Raw genomic sequence first — 22,617 nt, 5'->3', positions numbered from 1 at the left:
AGACTGCTAACTTATGAAGGTATAATTAACACTGGATTTATTTAACATGCATTATGTACCATGTGTTGAGTTCAGTGTAAAATGCATTGAGTAAAGAAGTTAATATACAAGACTTGGTATGTCAAAACTTTCAATAATAAAAAAAGTTATTTGAACCGTGTTGTGGTCTTTTATTTATTTAGACTATTTGAATAATATAAAGTCGTGGCCTAGTGGTTAGAGAGTTTGAATTGTGTCAAAGCTCTTGAACCCCCCACCCCCACCCCACCCAAAAAAAAACTAATAATATATATTTGTATTCATTTATTCAATATAATAATATAATTTCTTTAATTGTGAATTTAATTTACTTTGTTTGTTTCAGAACATGTTTTTGCAGCTGAGCATTTACTATATGTAAAATTAAATACAAATCTATATACTTTGAACAGTGCACATGTATGCATTTTATTTCATTACAAAACTAATTTATCTTCAAAGTAGTTACATAACCCTTTCATATGTTCTAGTGGAATTTGTCATAGTTGGGTAAACTTCTGTAGTGGTGAATGAGAGACTACATTAATGTACATATGACAGCATACATGTTTTGTCACAATATTGTTTCTAGAAGAGGGTAAAAAATTGAAAGAATTTGATAGGATTACGATGCTGATGACCATTAATCAATTTCGATCTCTTGATTCACTATACATTCACATGAATAGGCCTACTGTACTTACTTTTCTTGGGTTAAATTCAGTATTTTCTTTCATTAATATGCCTCTTTGCATTAAATTTAAGATCCTTTTCTCCATTTAACATTAAATACTACACTAATTGTATGAGGCTATACATAATAACGGAAAATGGGATACAATTCATAACAAAAACGGTTGATCTGCATGTTTGTCTTCGGCGTGATAATCAATGCATGTGTGTCTCACGCACAATTTGTGAGAGTTAGCAACCCTGCTTTGTCATCGTTGACACAAAAAAGCCCTCACCTGATGAACATGTTCATCAGTAATAATGTCCTTAAATAAATTAACACTGCCCCACATAGCAACATTGTGTCGGCCCAGATCCAGCCCACATCTGGCACCCGTGGAAAGATGATCTGGCCCACATGCAGCGTGGAATGATGGCCCTTGGGCGGACCACTCCTGTTTGCCAGATTTGAGCCACAAGCAGGCTATAGCAATGCCACATGTCAGCAAAGAGTCAAGAAATTAACCAGAACTGGACCTTATCTGAGCCACAAAATCTGTGTATATATTAAATATGAAGTAATTTCAGCCGTAATAAGCCTGTTAACAAGCAGAATCACTGAAGGAAAGAAGAGAACAGAAAAAGAGATGAGCAGAAACACAAGAACTACAACTGACTTCAGCCACAACCTTAGATGAAATCAATTGAAGATAAAAGAAGACAAATCTCTGGAGATCTCACCAGAGGAGGATTAAACAACTCCACAAACAGCTTTACCAACTTCACTTATTACTAACCAGACTGACTTTATTTCTGTTAGACATCTACAAAAGTTTTTATTGAGAATTAACAGAGGTTTAACTCTAATATGTGTCACCATAACAGTGATAAGTGTTTCCATTAGTTGCACTCTTAACTCTTATACTATCTTTTGTCTTTTTTGGCTGCTGTGATGGTGTGTTTGTTAAACACATTTGCGGCATCAAAGAAAGCTAAAGTGAATTGAGATCAGGTAATGGCGGTTATCTGTATTTAGCGCTTACCAAATATAATGGAAGAAGCAGAAACTAGTGATCAGCTGCTGCTCTCACACTGGTTAATGTCACCGGGGTCAAACTGAACAAACCAAACCACAAAAATGAGCTCATGTCCATCTATTTCTATTCTATCACACCTCTGACACTGATGGTGTTGAGCTTGGCTCTAATATATTTGTATCTTTGAACACAGAATCATATTCATACAGCAAGACAAGGGATTTAATGATTCTTATGTCCATTAATCTGGCTACTTAATGATTCTAATAACAATACCTTTAGTATTTTTGAAGAAACATTTGGGTTTTTTTTCTAAATTTAATCGTACTGCTCTCAGCAGCCTGTTCGGTTCTTTACCAAGAGCAAACAAAGACACTGCAACGGCAAATACAAAAGTGTAATTCAACATGACAATAGTCACTGTGCAACATACTGTCTTTCTCGGTTCAGTAGCTAAAATCTAGTAAAGGATCCTTTTACCTTCTATCTAAAGACTTTTAATGTCATTTCACATGTTTAGAGCCATGAAAACACCAGGCTCATAAGAGCCATTTGTTCTGTTTAGATATTTCATTAGTGTAACATATATGTTAGTTGTTAAGCTACACTTTTTACTCTGGTTAGTTGTAACACTTCAAGTAACACGTAATCAAGAGTCAACACTTGACTTGAATTATTAACTATTGCACACATAATAAGCTCATGCACACACATGCATGCATCACACTAATTATCATCAGTGGACGGTCACACAGTGGAATCACAGCGAGGGAAACTTTGTTGATGAGTAACTGACAAATTAAGGAAAATTACTTTCAAATTAATTTTAAGGAACCATATTTTTGGGTATGAATTGAATTTTATAAATTAATTCAAGATAGAGAATGTTGACTTGGTGTGACTTGACTTTAAACATGGGGTGCACAAAGTATTTGCCTGAGATTTTAATATCCTTTGGGTAAAAAGGCCACATATCACAGAGTGTTTCTTTTTTAGAGTCTTGCACACAAACTCTTTGTGGCTCTTACATGCAAAATTAATAATAGATGATGTTACAGACATTTTAAAAGTTAATGTGTTAAGTTCATGAGACATCCTGAACTGAGTCCTGCTGCCTCTGCACTAACGTTATGCGAACATTTAACGTCTCAAGAAAATCACCAATCATTGAACATGTCAGTCATAGGGCCCTATGAAATTCGTTTTATTTTTTCCCAAATTTCATTTTTTTTTTCAAAATTCAGTTTTTTTCCTTTAGATTTTTTCTGGATTACATTTTTTTCTGTTTTAATTTTTCTCAACTCCTTTTTTAATGGTTACATTTAATAGTATTAATTAAAAAGCATGTCTAATTAATTAAAATCATAACACATACATTTTCACAACAATTTATTAAAAGTTTAACAAAAATTATTGTTGGATCAGCAGCTATGCTAATGATGTCTCTATTTTTTTTTTTTTGTTTCTATGTTTTGCCACGGGATTTACATCCCGTGGTAACTAGGATTTACACAAGCTCCAGTCTGGATCCAGAACACCTGAGAAGAGATGATGCTGACCCTCAGAGGACCCCAGATGATGCTAACCTTGAATCAACAAACAGAACTAACAATTATTGCTACATGTGTGACTGCATCCTATAATTACTATTAATTAATAATATTGATAGTTCATCATCTAGCTGACTACGTCTTGTATTATTATTATTATTTTTATTTTTCTAAAATCCTGTCAAACGTGCACAAACTACTAGCTACTACTAAATATTGTAGAAACATAATTTTCTGTAAAGTTGCTTTGTAATGATTTGTATTGTAAAAAGCGCTATACAAATAAACTTGAATTGAATTGAATTGAAAAATTATATGTGTAGGGCCCTATGAAATGTTTTATTTTTTCTTAACCATATGTTTTATTGTTACCTAATTCTGTGTTTTAGCATGTTTAATTATTTAAATGCATAAAAACAACTTATTTTATTCATTTTTCTTAAAATAGCCTCTTGAAATGTTTTTATCCCCTCAGAACTTCTGTTGTGTATTTACATTTTTCTGGTTATCAAATGAAGACATAAAACATGCATATAATTTTTATTTTAATTATTGAAAATTAAGCAAACTTTAAAACATGGAAGAAATGGTGTGTGATTTTTCCTTAAAAAAATAAGTTTCATTTTAGTAGTATTAGTAGTAGTAGTAGGTTATATACATTCTGCTGAACAATAGTAATAAATTTCTGGCAAATACGTGTCTTTAAATTAAACCAGACTTTTATTTTGACATGTTAACGTGAATACCTTTACAGTTCTGTGTATGTGATGTGACGCTAGTTTTACTCAAATCAAATGGTCAAATGCTCATGAAGTGACTCTCAGAGCAGTTCTGGAGATGTTGTTCATGTGTTCACATCCTCATTTGGTGAAACAGCAGACGCAGAAATCACCGGAGCGTCACGTGCGCTTTGTGTGGAATTTAGTTGCGCTTCTGCACCATTTATTAACACAGACACGCATAACATGCAGAATTCATATTTAAATAGACTTTTCCAGCTAAATATTTACAGGTACTAGTCCATATCGTGATTTGATGTAAGTTCAATGACCTACTTTTGATTAATTCATTCAAAGTTGGAAAAATTCTGTGACATTCCACATTAAACTGAATTGAATTCTGTTTTTAGGACTGGATTCCGTGTTTTTATTCACAATTTGTACAGATTCCCAACTTTTTTGGAATCAGGAAATGGTCGGTAACCTCATCACTTTGAAGTGTGATATCTCAGTAAGATCGATTCCATGCGATATAATTAAATCTAGTGTTTGATTAAAATGATGAGTAGGCCTGGTGACATTTTGCTTGAGTCCAAAAGAGTTTATTAGGTAAGTAAATGCAAGTCTTAATGCATCATTTGCATTATCAACGTATTATCAACGTGATTATTAATATTTTCTTACCTTAAATGCATCTCTTGTAGTCAAAATATGATTTTTTCAATGGCTAATTTAGAAAGTAACAGACAAATTTAGAGCAGACATCACTGTGGTGGCAGAAAAACACTGGGAACAAGTGGAGGGAAATGGGTAAAATCCATGAAATTTGAGAAAAATATATATTCTTGTGCCTTTGTATGCCAGAATCGGAATGCACATTCATATATATATATATATATAGTTTATCAAGATTAGACCATCTTGATAAGATCAAACTTTCAGACTTAAGATCAAACTCTATTAAAAAAAAAAAGAAAAAAAAAACTACAAACATAAACAGATCTACAAAAATGGACAACAAACAATAAGAACTACAAACTACTTTTTCTGAGGGAAACTGCATCATGACTATGGGGTTAGAATTGTTGCATTATTCCAAATAAATAGATTATGATCCACAAATAAATGTAACGAGATTCACAAAAAAATATAAAACTCACTAATAAATAAAATGAGATTTGCAAATAAAAAAAATATATATTTACAAATGTGTTTAACCCTCTCAAGTCGATTAACGCGGATACGCGTTTTGAGTCATTTTCTCCTGATAACCCCGAAAAGAACTTAAATTACACTTTCAGTTTTAATCGTACAGATAAGAGCAATACATCAATCGAATCTGTAAAGGGTCTACTTTTTTTTGGATACAGACATAATAACAACAAAACTTTGTGCACTTATAAAATAAAGATAACAAACAAGGTGCGCTGTCTGCAGCCTTTGTCTGCGCTGATCTTCTTTTACAAACACGTCATTTAAATGAACTGTAACTCCGTGAATACTCAACGAAAATACATGAGAGAGATATCTATAGAAAGCTTGACATGTCTATTTTTAAACTAAACAAGTGCCGCCGAAAACAGATATTCTGTGATAAAGTAATCCATATGAAAACAACGCGATGTCTGTTTTTCATGTCTCCCTTCATTATATCTAATGTGACCACGCCCCCGCGCCGAACGCACTATTCAGATTCAAACTGAAGCGCGCGGCTTGAATACGCCCATAACAGAAGAAAAAGCAGCGAGACTGTTCAAGTTTTTTTTATTTTACTGTTTGCTTCGCAAGAGAGGAATAACACATAATTCACCCCAAAAAGATGTGATGTGGTTGAGGATTTGAGAAATGGATTTCCTCAGAAAAAAAGAATGAAGCACTTTATTCAGCAGAGATCATAAACATGAGTAAGTCTCTTTTTATTTATTTATATACTTGTACTAGTTTTCACATAACGTGTAAACGTTTTACTAGTTAGACTTTTTCCAAACTATAATTCCTGACTAAATGTACAATCAAGTGAAACATTATGAAGTTTCAATAACAATATACAACACTATACCCTTCAAAAGCTTGATGTAAATAATATAAATGTAACAAATAGATAACTGTAACAAATGTAAAAACAATGCTTTTCTTTCAATTTATTCCCCCTAAAAACCCAGAAAAATATTCTCAGCTCTTTTCAACATTAATAATAATGATAATAATAATAACAATAAATGTTTTTTTTTTGTAGAAAACAAGATTGTTAAAAGGATTTCTGAAGGATTGTGTGACTGGAGTAAGGATGCCAAACAATTTGTTTGAAAGTCAGCTTTGATTGTTTCTAATAAACTGTTTAACTGCTCCCCCAAGTGGATATTAAATTATGTTGTGGGATAATTAAATATATTCTCAATAAACTACACTTTGTTCTCACATTCTCTCTTGTAACTCCTCACTCACAGTGGCACAGATGACTGAATGGCTCATTATGCAGCTCATTATGCAGGCCTTTGTCTTCTCAGGTGTAAATCACAATGATATTCATGGTAGTTGACGCCTACTCGCATATGACTTTTACCAACAAAAAGTGTCTTAGAAAATTTAAATCAATATATTGTTTTCTGTGAGTGAGTAAACAAGATGATTTTCACATCATTTAGAAAGAAAAATTCTAGGCTACAAGCTCCAGTTCTCAAAAATCCCGGGAACCATTGTTCTTTATGTGTTTTTTTGCCTTATTCAATTTTTAGTTTTTCACTAACCACGCATAATATTTTTTTTCTCAAAAACACAATCATGTACATACATGCATTTCACATATTATTACAGCCCAGTTTGTGCTGATTACAGTGAGATTAGTCTTTACCCATTTAGATATTTATAAGAAACTGAAAAAAGCACAAATGTCAGGGCATGACAAAACTTCTCCAGGCCCCAAAAATACCCTTAGACTCCAGAGGGTTAATGTCACAAACACAACTCTACCTGGCATTTATTTGTGAACCGATGTCTGTGCATTTGTAAATCACTGCACGCATTTGTGGATCGGTTCCTGTGCATTTGTGGATTTGAAACACTTCTAGCGTCGACGTGCAGATAAATCCACAAATAAGTGGACTCCACCCACCGTTTACTCAAGCCAATCAAATAACGGCCACATTGAGCTGACCAATCGTAGCACGTTATCGCTTCAACCAATCACGTTATGGCTTACAGCCAGGGGGGGAACGGCTTATCATAGAACAACAGACAGTCAGTCTTCAACATGGCCGGTCAGGAGGCAAGACAGGTGAGTGATGCTAAATTACCCCAATAAATTAACTGAAGTTAAGCAAGGTTCCTGTTATGTCAATATTGGTCATAACTAATCGATATTTATTTTACATTTAGAATTAGCTTGTAAATAAACTTTTACGTTAACAAGATTGATTGTATATACTGGATTTGGACTCAGTTAAGTCTAGACACACATTCTTACGCACTTCATTTATTACATATCTAGTTCTTTTTGTAGGCACCTGTTAGAAATGTTGCCGTGCACATAGAGAAGTAGTTAATTTGACTAATTTACATTTGAGATTTTAGTCATTTAAAATAAACTACCTCAAGAAATACAATTTTACAATAAATCTCGTTCTTCCAAAGTCTTTGTCTTTATTTTACATATCTAAATTCTTTACATCAGTAAGTCTTTGGATAGATTGTATTTTATATCCAACTACATATACATTTGCAAATGTATTAAAATACAATGGGGTGTCTAGACCGTTTACAACCTTGCTGTCATCTGCTAAATCTATCTTCTGGCCAAAGGACTCAAAGACACCGCTTTTACATTCATGATGACAACAAAAATTACAAATGCAGAAAAAGACCCTTCAAATGACCCTTTCTTCAATCAATGTCTGTACATATGTGAGAGTCTGGAGGTATATCAACTCCAAATGACTCGGACTCCTGCAGTGGATCAATTTGTGACACAAGCTGCTCAAGTTGCTCATTTGTAAGTTGAGGCCTCTGAATTGCAGGCACATTGACCCCAAAGTGAATTTCTTCAGTGTCTCCTCCACTCTCTTGTTCAACTGCAGCAGAATCAGAATACTGCATCTAAAGGTAAACAGAAAAATCATCACTGTGGTTCTGGTCATTTTAAACCAGGGGGCACAATCTTGCAGTGTTCAATTCCAACACACTTGTCTGTAACTGAATGTTCCTGAAGATATTTTTTAGCTGATTCAGGTGTGTTTGATTAGGGATGGAACTTTGCAGGAAGGTAAATCTCCAGGAACAGGATTGGGCACCTTTGTTTTAAAGGAGAACTCTGCAACTCTAGCGAACTCTAGTCACTTTTTTCGCTGATTTTCTTTTTGTTGTCGCATGTTTTCCCCACGAGCTCCCCCTACAGCTGTGGGGGGGGGGGGGGGGGGGGGGCGTATATATCACAACATGGTCGTAAAAAACTCACTTGCGGCAGCTTCCTCCCCCTCACTACCACTGCTCGTGTGCGTTTGTTTTGTAACAGTTACATACTTTTAGGGCGTAACGTTAGTAGAAGTAACTTTTAGGCGAATTGGGCTGCAGCACGTCATGTAATAACTCACATTGCATTACAAATAACGACTTGCATTTTTTCTGATTCATTGCGGGATAAAACCGCGTCTCACATGCAGTGTAGAACGTCTAGACCTGACTTCCTAACCAACGTTACACACGGGATGACTGTATAATATGTGGAAGTTGGCAGCCCTACTAAAAATTGTCAGGCCCAGTCAAAATCGTCACACAACTCCACACATTTCTTCAGAATTGGCTGGCAAAACCATCTACAATCAATCTTGTTAATTTAAAAGTTTATTTACAAGCTAATTCTAAATGTAAAATAAATATCGATTACTTATGACTAGGGGTGTAACGGTTCACAAAATTCACGGTTCGGTTCGATACGATACACTGGTGTCACGGTTCGGTTCGGTACGGTTCGGTACATTTTAGATACAGCAAAAAGAAAAAATTGGCAGATAAATTTCCTTGATTTTTAAAAAAAATTGTATTTATTAAAACTAACAAAGTATGTTTTTTTTTTACATTGAACAATGATGGAGCTATTCTTTACCCATCTTCTATGGTGTTTTCTTAGCAGCATACTGTATAAAACAAAAACAGCTCCTTATAAAAAAAAATTTAAATGTTATATTAGTTATGAACAAATACAAAGATGTAACTTTTTATATGGAACTCTATAACTCTTTATATTGAGTGTGTTTTTACTCAATTGGTTCTCTATAGGGCTTATGTTTTTTGGAACAAAGCAGGAATTACGGTCTGTCTGAAATGGGCTCGTGAAGGAATATTGTAACGGGGCTCAATTACATTAAGCATTTTCTTAAAACCTATGTTTTCCACTACAGAGTAAGGCGCTCGCTCACTCAGTATGCGCTGAAGGCTTGTTGCAAAATGGCTAATGCGTTTAACAGACCAGAAATAGAAGATCCTCCAATAACCAACAGTTCTGGTGTGTGGGTGCACTTTGGATTGCCTGTAAGCTATAATGGTGATGATAGAGTCAATGGTAAATAGTAAGGTCTCATATCCGCGGCTATAACGTAAATGTAGCCTACCAATCGCCGTGGTGATGTCTTTTGCCCTGTTTGAGTCTGTTGGAAATGTCTGTCTAAATGCTGCGGGGATAGTTTGTTTCGTGTATGTTTCTCCTTTTTTCCGTATTTTCCCAGATACTGAAACACTAAGGTGATGTCGGCGTAAATGAGTTGACATGTTTCAAGTATTCCCGCTGGTGTTTTTTTTTTTTTTGTATTCCCGCTGGTGTAACTTACCCTAGATGTGACATATCGTTGTTTTTTTTATCCACCACTCTCTTGCCATCACCATTATAGCTTACAGGGAATCCAAAGTGCACCCAAAAACCAGACTTGTTGGTTATTGGAGGATCTTCTATTTCTGGTCTGTTAAACGCATTGGCCATTTTGCAACGAGCCTTCAGCGTGTATTACTGAGTGAGCGAGCGCTTGCCGCCTGACTGAGTAGCCTAACAAAAACATATAAGTTGGTGTTTTTTTCTTCTTCGGGGGTGTCAGGGGCGTTGCCTGTTACGTCGTTTGGGTTATTGGGCTACCTTGTTGAACGCATATCATTATATTTCACAATTTTTTTTATTTTCCAAACATAATTAATTAGTCCAACGAACCGTTCGGTCCATAATGCGTATTGCGTACCGAACCGAAAGACTCAATACGAATACGCGTATTGTTACACCCCTACTTATGACCAATATTGACATAACAGGAACCTTGCTTAACTTCAGTTAATTTATTGGGGTAATTTAGCATCACTCACCTGTCTTGCCTCCTGACCGGCCATGTTGAAGACTGACTGTCTGTTGTTCTATGATAAGCCGTTCCCCCCCTGGCTGTAAGCCATAACGTGATTGGTTGAAGCGATAACGTGCTACGATTGGTCAGCTCAATGTGGCCGTTATTTGATTGGCTTGAGTAAACGGTGGGTGGAGTCCACTTATTTGTGGATTTATCTGCATGTCGTCGCTAGAAGTGTTTCAAATCCACAAATGCACAGGAACCGATCCACAAATGCGTGCAGTGATTTACAAATGCACAGACAGTGGTTCACAAATAAATGCCAGGTAGAGTTGTGTTTGTGACATTAAACACATTTGTAAATATATATTTTTTTTATTTGCAAATCTCATTTTATTTATTTGTGAGTTTTATATTTTTTTTGTGAAACTCTTTACATTTATTTGTGAATTTGATATATTTTTGTGAATCTCGTTACATTTATTTGTGGATCATAATCTATTTATTTGGAATAATGCAACAATTATAACCCCATACATGACCATGCTGCTGACATGCTTGTGTTGATCTGTTTCTGTTTTATGACGCGCGATGGCGCCAAAGTCCAACAAATGTTCTCGCGCGCAACACTACTACTACTACTACTATATTAGACAGTTTGGCTAAAATGGCATATTCAAAGAAATTAGGGCACTATGCTTTGGAAATCTGTAAATATATTTACCAACATATTTACATCAACTGCCAACGTGAAGAATCAACCATTAAAAACATAGTTTTTAAAATGTTGTATCTAGTGCTATATTACTTCTCTAATATAATTCTCGTTCAAAGATGTATGCATTTGATCTCTTGACCTGGATGAAAGACACTGGGCATCCTGCTGGAAGCAGTCAAACTGAGACTAATAGCAGTCTGTCTGCAACATCTCACATGTTATAATCCATTGCTCGACCCTGTCAGACTTGGCATTGTTACTACATCGATACTAATGCCTGGGAATGATTTGAAAATGATTTGCTGCATGGAAATGACCTCCATCGGTATGATAGCAGAGTAAACAGAGCCCTGCCCACCGCGCCGAGGTGAAGCTGCAGAGCGGAGCAGACAGAGAGATAAAAGACGCGCGGAATCTGACCACATCACGGATTCGTGACACATACGGCAGATTGTAACTCCGAATGTACCGATAAAGATATGGCAGCGGAATCGACCCGGAGATTTACGAGAAGCCCCCTGAAGCCGGGAAGCACAGCTGAGATTCGGCACACCGCGTCTAACGCAGTGAGGACCGCTACAGTAACGGTGAGACGAGCGCGCGCTCGGGTTACTCTGATGCTGTTCGCTGGACACACAGCAGCTGTGTAAAGAGAACCGCAGTGTGTCCCACAATAAAGGGAAAAAGATCTATTTACTCGAGCATTGAATTTCTTACGCTGTGTTCAGTTGTAAATGGACAGGGTTAGTGTCTGTGAATGATTGGGCTTCTGTTAGCGGCTTGTGTCTTATTTTGAATTTTGAAAAAAAAAAAAAAAAAAAAACGTCTCGTTTTCGTAGGAAATGAGCTTTGCAAGTTTAGTGACTTGTGTCATTCGTAGTAAAATCGTCGCAGAGGAACGTATCGCAGTGGTTCCAGCTCTGGTCCTCCTCCTCAATACCGCACACTTTGGACTTCTTATAACATACACACTTCAAATCTCGGAGTTAACGAGCTGATGAGTTGATGTGCGTTTGATTAAGATGTCATCTGAAGTGTGCAGTGCTCTGGGAGCTTCCGGACCGAGGCTGGGAAGCACTGCTGATAAATAGAGGATGTGCTTTGTTGCTACTGGATACAGTGACATGGTTTGATGAGACGACTACAGTAGCTTATTATTGATTTGTGATAGTTCTAGTCTCTTTCAGTAATGCATTTCTACAACTATTAGGAGCATGCAATTGTCGTTACAACATTTCAACGCTTAAGTAATCAGCCAGAATCATTTTGTATTGCATTACTTGTTTTGGTTACACTTTATTTTAAGGTTTCCTTGTTACAGTGTACATATACATTTAGGTACTGAGTAATATTAATTAACTATATGTACTTACTATAGGGTTGGGATTAGGGTTACTTGTATGTAATTTAGAGCTGAAACAACGAATCGATTTAATCGATAAAAATCGATTATTAAAATAGTTGTCAACTAATTTAGTCATCGATTCGTTGCTAAATAACTTTTATTTGCCGTAAGCGGCTCATTTCGTGCATATTTCAAATCTGCGGTGACCAAAGTGTGGCAGTAATGAGCCATCGGAGGTTTTACTCAGCCGGTACAGACGGAGAAGTAGCGAATAGCCAATAGCTGGCCTCGTTTTATGTCACGTGCTTCCCGAACAGCGTCTCTGCAGCATTTAGCGGGATGTGGGAGACTGGGAGTACTTTACTTTGAGCCTTCAAAAAAGAAGAGTAACCTGTAAACTCTGCACTACTGAACTGTTTAAGGGGACGTTCACATATCGCGTCTTTTGCGCACTCAAGTTCGTTATTTCCAACACCGCACCGCATCGAGTTAAAAACATCTCAACTTTTCAGAATGCCGCAAGCGCATCGCGGGTCATGTGACAAGAACTAACCAATCAGCTTCATCCTTTCCCGTAACAACGTTAAAAGCTCAGTCAAGATGAAAGGAACAGCTGATCATAGTTGTATATGGATTTCCATTTTGAAATAAATTTAGTTGCAGAGCTACTGCAAGTGATTTTTTGAGCTGCAAATCCATTTATCCTTTGCTGAAATTTCCGCGTCTTCAAGGAGAGAGCACGTCATGGTTGCTTAGCAAAGGCAGACGCCTCAGGGGCGCTTCTGTCCGAGCGCTTTGGAAAGAAGGAGAAAGCTGTGCGCCTAGCGTTTTCCACGCGTTTTTAGGCACGATATGTGAACGGCCCCTAAGACTTTTATTTGTGCAGATTCTCCAGTACAATGTTGTTTGCAAATGTTTAGTCGTAAAAGCTCATAACTTTTTTTTTCAACAGTTAACATTTAAAGCTTTACAAACATGTTCTGTGATCAGTTTGTCGTTTACCAGTTCAAAATTCAGTCGTGCAGCCTAATTATGACTGAATGAGAGAGATAAATGTTTAAAGATATTTGAAATGCACTTTTTTTCTAAGTATTCACTGCTCTTTTTCACACAGCAGGTTTTTTGTGTGTGACTGTCCAATTTTTTTTTTTCTGGACAACCTTCTGATGGATTTTACTTTAAATTGTGAGTTCCATTCAGGTTTCATGTCACTGGCACTTTATTCGAAGGATTGTTTACAATTTCACAGCAAAAGCTGTAAAGCTGTTTCCCAGTAAATAATAAAATACAATGCACTGCAATTTTATTCTGTTTTATCCTTATTCTTCGTGAAAATATGTTCTGAAAGATTCCTTAATAAGCTTCGTTCAGGATGTTAAACTACTTTAGGAGCTCTAAGGACTGCCATGGTGAAAACATTATTTTAAATCTACTTGTGAAATTTGCTAGAGTATGGGTCAGTGTTCTGATTGCAGAAGAGTTCAACAAAAGGATTACTAACACAATAAAACAACTCCAGGTATATTTTTGATTAGGATATGACAGTGCAAAATGGTTAAAATCTCTTAAAAATCTATGCTGAAGGATAAAGACCATTTACTAATAATTTACTTGGGGAAAAAATGGGAAAAACTAAAATATAAGTACATAAACCGATTAATCGATTAATCGTAAAAATAATCGACAGATTAATCGATTATCAAAATAATCGTTAGTTGCAGCCCTAATGTAATTATGCATAATTAATTATTAACCTATTATAATAGTAAGTACGTGTTAAAGATGAGTCTGTTTAAATCGAACACTGCAAGGTTTAAGTGAAGATGTGACATCATAGAGTGATTTCATTATGGTGATTCATGCTGTAGGAAAAATACAAATGTTAACATCATGATATAATGGCATCATGGTATAGTACTGCATTTGTGCCCTCTTCAACATAGTCCTTTAAAAGCACCTGCTGATAGAATGTGATTGTGTTGCAGCGTCAGCCTTAAATGTCAACATTCAAAACTAGTGTGGTCTTTATTTGTAATATTACTGTCTTAAGGTTACACTTGAATCAGCTACAAAACACATGCATAGATAATGAATTATAGCCACTTTATGTGTAATATTACCTGAATGACAGAGTGAAAGGTATAGTGATCGTATGAAAGAGATTACAGATTTAAAAAGCCACATGGATTTGAGGAAGAGAGATGCCATGTAGGAATTGCGAATGGTTTGTTCGGCAACTAATGATATGGTTGCCCAGGAAGGCAGAGCTCTGGAGAATTCAAGAACATAGCCATGTGCATATATCTGGCATATTACAGCTATTCTGACTGCACTGAGGTAAACATCAGAAAATAGGCTGAGATGGTCACTAACAGCACCTTTGTGACTTAGGCAATTTCGAATGGTACTTTTGAAGAGGGGTTTGTCGAATGACTTTGTTAACGATCAACTCTACAGGGTTAAAATAATTGCAATATTTATGAGAAATTTGACTACAAGTGACACTGCTGGCACACTGTGTTGTTCTGTCCATTATATTATTTTCATTATATTAATAAGATGAGTAAAGATGTCACAGTCGCAGAACCTGATTCCTGGGACAACATGGAACAACATTGTGATTAACCAATCAGATTTGAAGAACAAGTTTATAGATTTTGTGAAGTTTATGCTTAAAATCACTGCTTGGTGCTTGTACATCAGTGTCATTCATCTATCATTTCCTCTTATTTTAGGGATCACTCATGGTTAAGGTTAGGTTTAGGTGTAGGGATATGGTCAAGACTACATTTTTTGAGTAAAATGTTGTTCCAGGGTCAACAAAATATGTTGACCTAGGAACATATCTAACTCAGCAATATCAGGACGTGCGTCACAGTCACAAGCTATCAGATGAAGTCAGCGAAGTAAGAGATAGTTTTGCATAAGAAATCATCTGGACTGGTCTCATTGATCTTGTGTAAAAATCTTATCTAGAATTTATAGTTTGAGTTTATTGAATGAGCTCCCAGTGACCTATAGCCTGCACTCCAGACCTATAAACATACAATGCTGAGCTGCTTCTGAAGCTAAATCTATTTCTTTAGCCTTTAACCTTTGCTGTTATTGCCGCTTCTTCAAGAGCAAGTAAAACTGACAATTTATGTGTATTTCATTAAAAGGCAAAAAAACATTATCCACAGTTGTCCAGAATGCACAGGCTGTCATTATTGTGTGACTGTAGATGAATGGGTGTTGATATGCGTGCAGTTGTTGTTAGGGTTAGGCCGATGATGCAATCGTCCATCGCCGATGGCTGATAGACATCACAATGTTGCGCCGGCAGGATTATATGTTTGTCACTGTCAGTGATACTGAGGATCTGCAAATCATTCGCCATCGTCCTCAGTCATCTCTCCTTACACCGTGTCTACACCGGACGCAGCAGTTGTTGTGTGGCGCCACGCCGTATCAGCTAAAGACTTTCTACACTAGACACAACAAAGCAACAGTTGAAAATCATTAGAATTTTGTGTCAGCATGTCATAAGTAGAATGCAGCAACAGTTTTTTGTCAGGGATTTGTGGTGTCACACTGTGCCACATCCAATGTAGACAGCATCACTGATTATAATGACTTCTACTGACTGATCTATATTGAATCTCTATTATAGATCAGTGTTTCTATAGTATTTTGTCCTGCCACGCCACTCACATCCGGTGTAGACACAGTGTTAGGAATCATTAGTTGTCTTTTCATATAAGGATTCACATTTCGGGCCCCCACCCACAACGGATGTCATTGTCCATCGCGATGTTTCACTGTAGACATCTTCTGATGCCAAATTTGAGACATCGCCCAACCCTAATTGATGTACAGTAGCATATCATCATCATTATCATTATCTTCAACATTTATATCCATTTTCTTTCTCCTCCTTGTTCTCCTATTGTGAAAAAGACCAGAACAGTATGAATTGGGTTAAAGAGTAGATAGTGGCACACACTATCACAAATGTCATCAGTTGATCTTGTTTATACCTGATATAAGGGGATGTGATATTGACAAAAATATAATCTCTATATTTTCAGGGATTTGGTCAATAATGATAATTAGACTATATTTTGAGTGTGTTTTTTTGTTGGTACCTTTGCTAGTTTAGGCCTGTCATAGACAGCTGACTCTCAAAGCTTTTCATATTCATCATATATTATTCACATCTTTGCTCTAATTAGTTTCCAACAATGACAGAAATTAACTCTCTTGTTAAGATGCCTCATTAAATCGTATTCATGGGGATTTAATCAATAAATTCAGTTAGAATAATAAGATGTTATAGGGCTGGAACCAATCAAATGAAACTAATATTGACAGAATTCATTTTTGCACTGCAGTTTAAATGGAGCGCAGAGGTAGTATGGATGCATGAGGTGCAATTATAATTGCATAAACGATTAAGGTTATTGGATTAATATTTAATTCTTATTTTTTATATATATTAAAATAAAATATTTTATATACTATGTAAATTTTAGACCTCTAGCAGTTAAAACCTGTTAACCTGCACTTGTACGGGGGTGTACATAACTCTGTTTGTTTGCACGTGTCAATATTTACGAATACATTAAATGAAATGGGACAAATTTAATCTTTACAAAATATATATCATTATAAAGATCTAAGTCTCAAGCATCGACGACAGATAGTTGTTTTTCAATGGTAAGCTTGTTAAGAATGTATTTGCCAAATTTTTGTAAGCAGTACACATCAAAACATAAAGAATGAATGTGTGTGTTGTGGGGGGGGGGGGGGGCTAGACAGTCTAAGAAAAATGGTTGCAGGAATCAGATTTGAAATATAAACTCATGAGACATGTGACTTTCAACCCATTACTTTTCTAGATTGCTCCAGGACTGATTTCATGTATTTAAAAAAAAATAAAAAATCAAGGCACTTCAGTGTCTATTACTTTTAATTTTTCTGAGCATTATCAAATCTGGTTAATAAAAAGTACAGTTCAAAGAGTCTTCTTTCCAAAGACACCAAAATTATGTTTGTAACACACTGAAGTAAAGAACTGTTACAATTTTAATTTAGGTAGGGCACTTTCAGCTGTGAGTCCCATAATTGGGGGGTGCTGGCTAACAGGTTAAAAACTTAAATGGCTGATTTTATTTTTTATTCAAATAGTCAAATAGTGTAGCTTAGATATGTGTAGGTGCAAGTAGGTTTTTCTAGGTTGCTGGTCAAGTTGATTGGACGTATGCATTTTTTATTTTTTTGAATGGGTCATTGAATCTTTAATTCAAACAATTCAATAAACACAACTGTGTGTTAAATGAATTGTTTGAATCTACTGGGGATTTGTGTGGAACTGTTTTCATTATATGGTTAAATGGAGCAAAAACAGACATTTTTTGTGATTAACATATTGTGTTTAAAATGTTATTAAAAGTTATTATTAACTTATTGTTTAATAAACTTGTATAAAATCAATATGCAACCCTCTATGCACACCTTGGCAATATAAATAGTATTTTTTTTTATTTAATCACCAGACTGATTATCTCTACTATTTTACACACAGTCACACACATACATACATACATGTCAATTTCAATTAATTGATTCAGCAATCTTTTTGACTTTAACAAAATAACATTTGATTTTTACAGCATTAAACTGCTCTTGCATTCAATGTGGTAACAGTTACTCTTTGTTTGAAATGATGGTCACTCACAAAACATCAACAGAAAACAATAAATAAATAACCAATTTTGAACAAATTACAAAAACTCTAAGATATATTAAGTCTAGCCTTACTGCTGAGTGTCACATCTTCAGGTCATGTGATAAGTCAGAGGGCACACAGTGAGCTTGATTTAAGGCTTTGTTTTGGGAATGGAGACCAACAGAGCACATAGCTGTGGGAATGAAAATGATCTCTCTCTACCATAACATTAGTCGGAAGTCTAAATCTTTTGTCTCCAATGCCATGTCTACATTCTGTTAGTTTCTTTCTTTTCTCAGAATGTAGTCTAAGACTGGTAGTTTGATTTGCATGCTTACTCTTCCCCCACTCGTGTTAGGCCATGGTGTAATGAGAGAGAGGTCATTCTGGGTCACACCCGGGGCGGGGGAATTTCTCTAATTGCTCTCTGCTAGTTAACTGCAACTGCATTGAGTTTTTCAGTAATTCACATTATATTCTTTGCAAGCAGATAATTGTGCTCTCATATTGAAAAAAGCAGCGGCTCTACCTATGTTATGCATACATACTGTAGCTACAGTGGCTGTAAAAAAGAAGCACCCCCCTTTAAAATAATCACATCCTGTTGCTTTGCAGCCGGAAATGAAGACAGACACAGTTTCTGTTTTATCCAGCTGTATTTCCTCAGTGCAACTTGTTACATCCAAGTGAAAAATATAACACAAGTATGTCGGAAAAAAAGTACAAATAATAAAAAAAACTATTGAAAAAACTGAGAAAAAGGTTCACCCCCTCTTAAAAATCAGTTGTAAACTCAATCAGGTGTAGCTAATCACCTTCTCCATTTCTTTTCAAAGACTTTATCAGTGCCTAGAAGCACAGTAAAGTCTATTATTATAAGAAGTGCAAGGTATTGGTAACACAGAGCCTCACCATCAAATTTAATTTCACCAGTTCTGCATGGAAGAATGGGCAAATGTTGTGATAGGTTTCCCTTGTTTGCTTTGAACAGTTGAGCTTTCCACTGTTCTTCAGAGGATTCCTCCAGGTCCTGCTCATGCTTTGGTTTTCCAGCATCTTCATATAGGAACCCTTTCCAGCAGTGACTGAATTTATTCTTATATGTATTTAGTCTTTTCACACTAAGGAAAATTGAGGGACTCGTACACCACTGTTAACAGTGGTGCAAACATTCAGTGATGCTCAAGTGGGCAAGAGGATGCATAAAGAGCTGACACACAATCTAACTGAACTGATGAAAAGTCAGTGAAAAGCATGTAAATGTGCATTTAGTAACATTAGCAGCAAAATATACTCCAAATATTTACTTAAAAAACTGAGCCTCAGTTTTTATCCCTTCATCACAATGATATCAGCAATATCAGTCGAGTCATGTGAATTTACAGTATTTCACGCTATATCAAAGTTCTTTTAAGGGATTTGAAGTTTTGAATTTGACATTTGACAAATCTAATATGAACAAAATCATTTGAAATTTTCTTCAAAGGTTTTATTTTTTATACTGACTACCAACCCACATTTTTTGTCTGCTGTTTAGATAGAGATAATCTGTGTGTTTTTGCACATCTAATGTATGGGGCGTTGCCTCAGACTTGTTGGGGGAGATTTTTAAATGCCCTTGAGGATGTAGTGCTGAGTTCATAATATAGGCAATCTAGAGGGAATAGTGCTGCACTCTCACCACCTTTCTGTCTGGCCCGTGCTTAATTCTGAATAAACCATGTCTTTTATCAGAATTGCACAACAGCATGTGTGCCCTCCAGCAGTATGAGCTCTGTAGTCATCACTCATTATGCATGCTAATGCTGTAGAGACAAATTCTGACCATTCACAGCAGTTAGAACATTACTGCAACATACCTCGTCCAATTGGACACAATAAAATGCATATGTCTGAAATGACATTACAGGGTCTGACAGTGTCAACTATGGATGATTTTCTGAACAATATTCAAAAGTAATTGCAAATGGTATTTGCAGTTGCATTGTCAATTTGTAGACACATGTTGTGACATAATCCAAATGCAATTGCAAACCATGCATTTGCCAAATTACACATTTTTCTCATAGAAATGAATAACAATGAAAATGGTGCTTAAATTTCCACCACTAATAATAATAATTTATTTTATTTATAATGTGCCTTTTCTCACACCCAAAGCACTAGAGGATGTGGCAAAGCACTAGAGGATGTGGCATAATTTCCGAATACATCAATAAACCCTAACACTGATTGACAGTTGACTGTGTTGTGCATCGTAAATAAAATGACATATTCCAAATGCAACTGCATTTTGCACATTTGTGATTCCAGTTTCTTTATGTAACATATCTGTCAAATTTCTAATGGAAACACAAAGTCCATTTGCAATTTATTTCTTATGTCTTATGAGTTATGACCCTGTCATTTTGAAATAACAATAAAAAAAGTCACTCATTTGCTATTTTACATCCATTACATCCTGCCCCGACCCTCACAAATTTCAAATGGAATTGCTATTCCCTTGCACATGCATTTCCGATGCAGTCAACTGTCAATTAGTCTTGAGGATGGGGTATTTTAATATTTAAAATTTGAAAATATGCTATGCCCTGTACAGGTGTAAAAGAAAGCAGAATTTTAATTGTTAACCATTACTCTCAGGAAAATTCCTTTTGGATTATATCCCAATGTATATACATCCACAAAATGAAAAATCAATTCCTTTTAAATATTGCCCAGAATATCATTCCATAGTTGAACAAAAAGCAGAGCATTAACTTTAACCACAGAAAAGGGATAAAACACACTAGTGAGTGCAGCTAAGGGCACAGCTTCAAGTGCCAGGCCAACATTGGCAGCAGAGTGACCGAGTCCAGTGTGGCAAAGGGAGAGGGGTCTGAGAACAGTATGAAACCTGTTAAGCTGGCAGACAGAAAAAAAAAAAAAAAACGGCAGGCAGGAAATCAAAGTCACAAAGAAAGCAGGATAACTGACCAGAAACATTCTGGTAACTAACACTGCAAAAGGGGAAAAACCACAAAGGGAGAAAAGGAAATAAGCAGACAACCAGAAACAGACAGAACCAGATGATCATTCTGAAAGTCATGCATTACATTTCCTGACTTTGCTAACAGTTTCGTCGCTGATGTACAGAAATAATTGGGTATTATTGTTGTACAATTTGTTGGGATCCATGGTGAAGATAACTGTTCTGATGAACATCTACTTCTTATTTGAAAGTAATGACCACAAGACTGGAAATAAGAGCCTCCAATGGAGGGAGGAGCCTTGGTGGAGAAGACCATGGGTACAAGTGATGGATACAGAGCCAGTGGAGGTGTAGATCCAAGTTGAGCCAAGCAGATGGAGAGCCAGGGTGAAACCAGAGGCCTGGATGGCCAAGGCAGAGCTGATGGCTCATGTTACTGAGGTGGAGATAGGAACGTGGAAGAGAATGGCGGAGCCAGAGCGATCAAGGAGGGGGAGTGGGAGGGAAGAAGGAGCCAGTCAGAGCCTGAGGGATAGAGGGACAAGGCAAATCCGAAGGAGTGAAATCCAATGGCAGAGGCAGGTCAATTGCTGACCAAAGCAGAACCAGTGGGATGAGGGATCCCAGCAGAGCCAGTGGGATGATGGGAAGAGGAAGCAAGGAGCCAATGGTTTGAAGAGTCAAGGTAGAGTCCGGGGCTTGTAGGCTAGAGGTGGATACAGGGGATTCTCATGCCTAGATAGAGCTGGTTAGTGGAAGACCCGAGGTAGATCCTCACAATAGCATGGAGCAGACTGAGGATGAGCCAAGGGACTGACAAGAGCCAGCAGAGGTGAGGCAAAGGAACAGATGGATTCTGGTGGGAGACAGTTACTGGGCAGAAACACAGGAGATACAGGACTGTGCTGGTTTGGGCTAGATGAGACGAGAAAAACAGGGAATCAAACTCTTCCAGGATCTCAGAAATAGGCTCAGAAGCCAGCAGCAGCTCAGCTCATTAACAGGAGTTTGGGTGGGGCTCCATTCCATACCCTCATACTCCACAAGAACTCCCTATGGGACAGTCAATGTTGCCAGCTCATGTACTTGTTCAGGCGCATTGTGAGGTTCAGGCTCTGGGGCGATGACATGCTCAGTCACTTACTCTTGCGCTGGCTCATGAATGGTGGCAAGTTTGGGCTCTCTGTCTGCAGTGGGCTCTAGCAAGTGGGGTGATGGCTGGCTGGGCTCTGGAATGGGACAGGAGTGAGGCAGATTAATTTCTACCCTGTGAGGCCCATGGTGAATGGCGATCTGCAATTTGGCAGCACCCACTCCACAAACTTGGTGAAGCTCCCTGGATGACATTCCCCAGACAGCTTAGCCTTTGTCAAGGTGTTAAGTCTGACAAAATAAAATTTGCAAAGACAGCTGTCCATGTAGTGTGTCAGTTACGGAAGATCTAAAAGATCCCCTATGGGTCCTCGAGGGAGCGATCCCCCTGCTCAAAGAGAATGAGGTGTACAGCAATTAAGAAAGAGGGAAGAAGGGAATGTAAAAAAGTGGGAAAATGCCACATAA

General features: G+C 36.8%; 1 protein-coding gene across 1 annotated transcript in view; it reads left to right on the top strand.

Moving 5' to 3' along the window:
- The first annotated feature begins 11,487 nt into the window (after positions 1–11,487).
- Positions 11,488–22,617, top strand: part of LOC132123063 (dedicator of cytokinesis protein 10-like) — a 130,689-nt gene continuing 119,559 nt past the window's right edge. The window contains exon 1 of the mRNA XM_059533585.1: positions 11,488–11,618. Coding sequence (XP_059389568.1) covers positions 11,511–11,618 — 108 coding nt within the window. The 5' untranslated portion in view covers positions 11,488–11,510. The remainder of the gene's footprint in view (positions 11,619–22,617) is intronic.

Source organism: Carassius carassius, chromosome 41 (assembly GCF_963082965.1).
Source record: "Carassius carassius chromosome 41, fCarCar2.1, whole genome shotgun sequence".
Taxonomy (NCBI): domain Eukaryota; kingdom Metazoa; phylum Chordata; class Actinopteri; order Cypriniformes; family Cyprinidae; genus Carassius; species Carassius carassius.
Note: the sequence above shows the minus strand (reverse complement) of the source record. Positions and strands in the feature narration are given on the sequence as shown.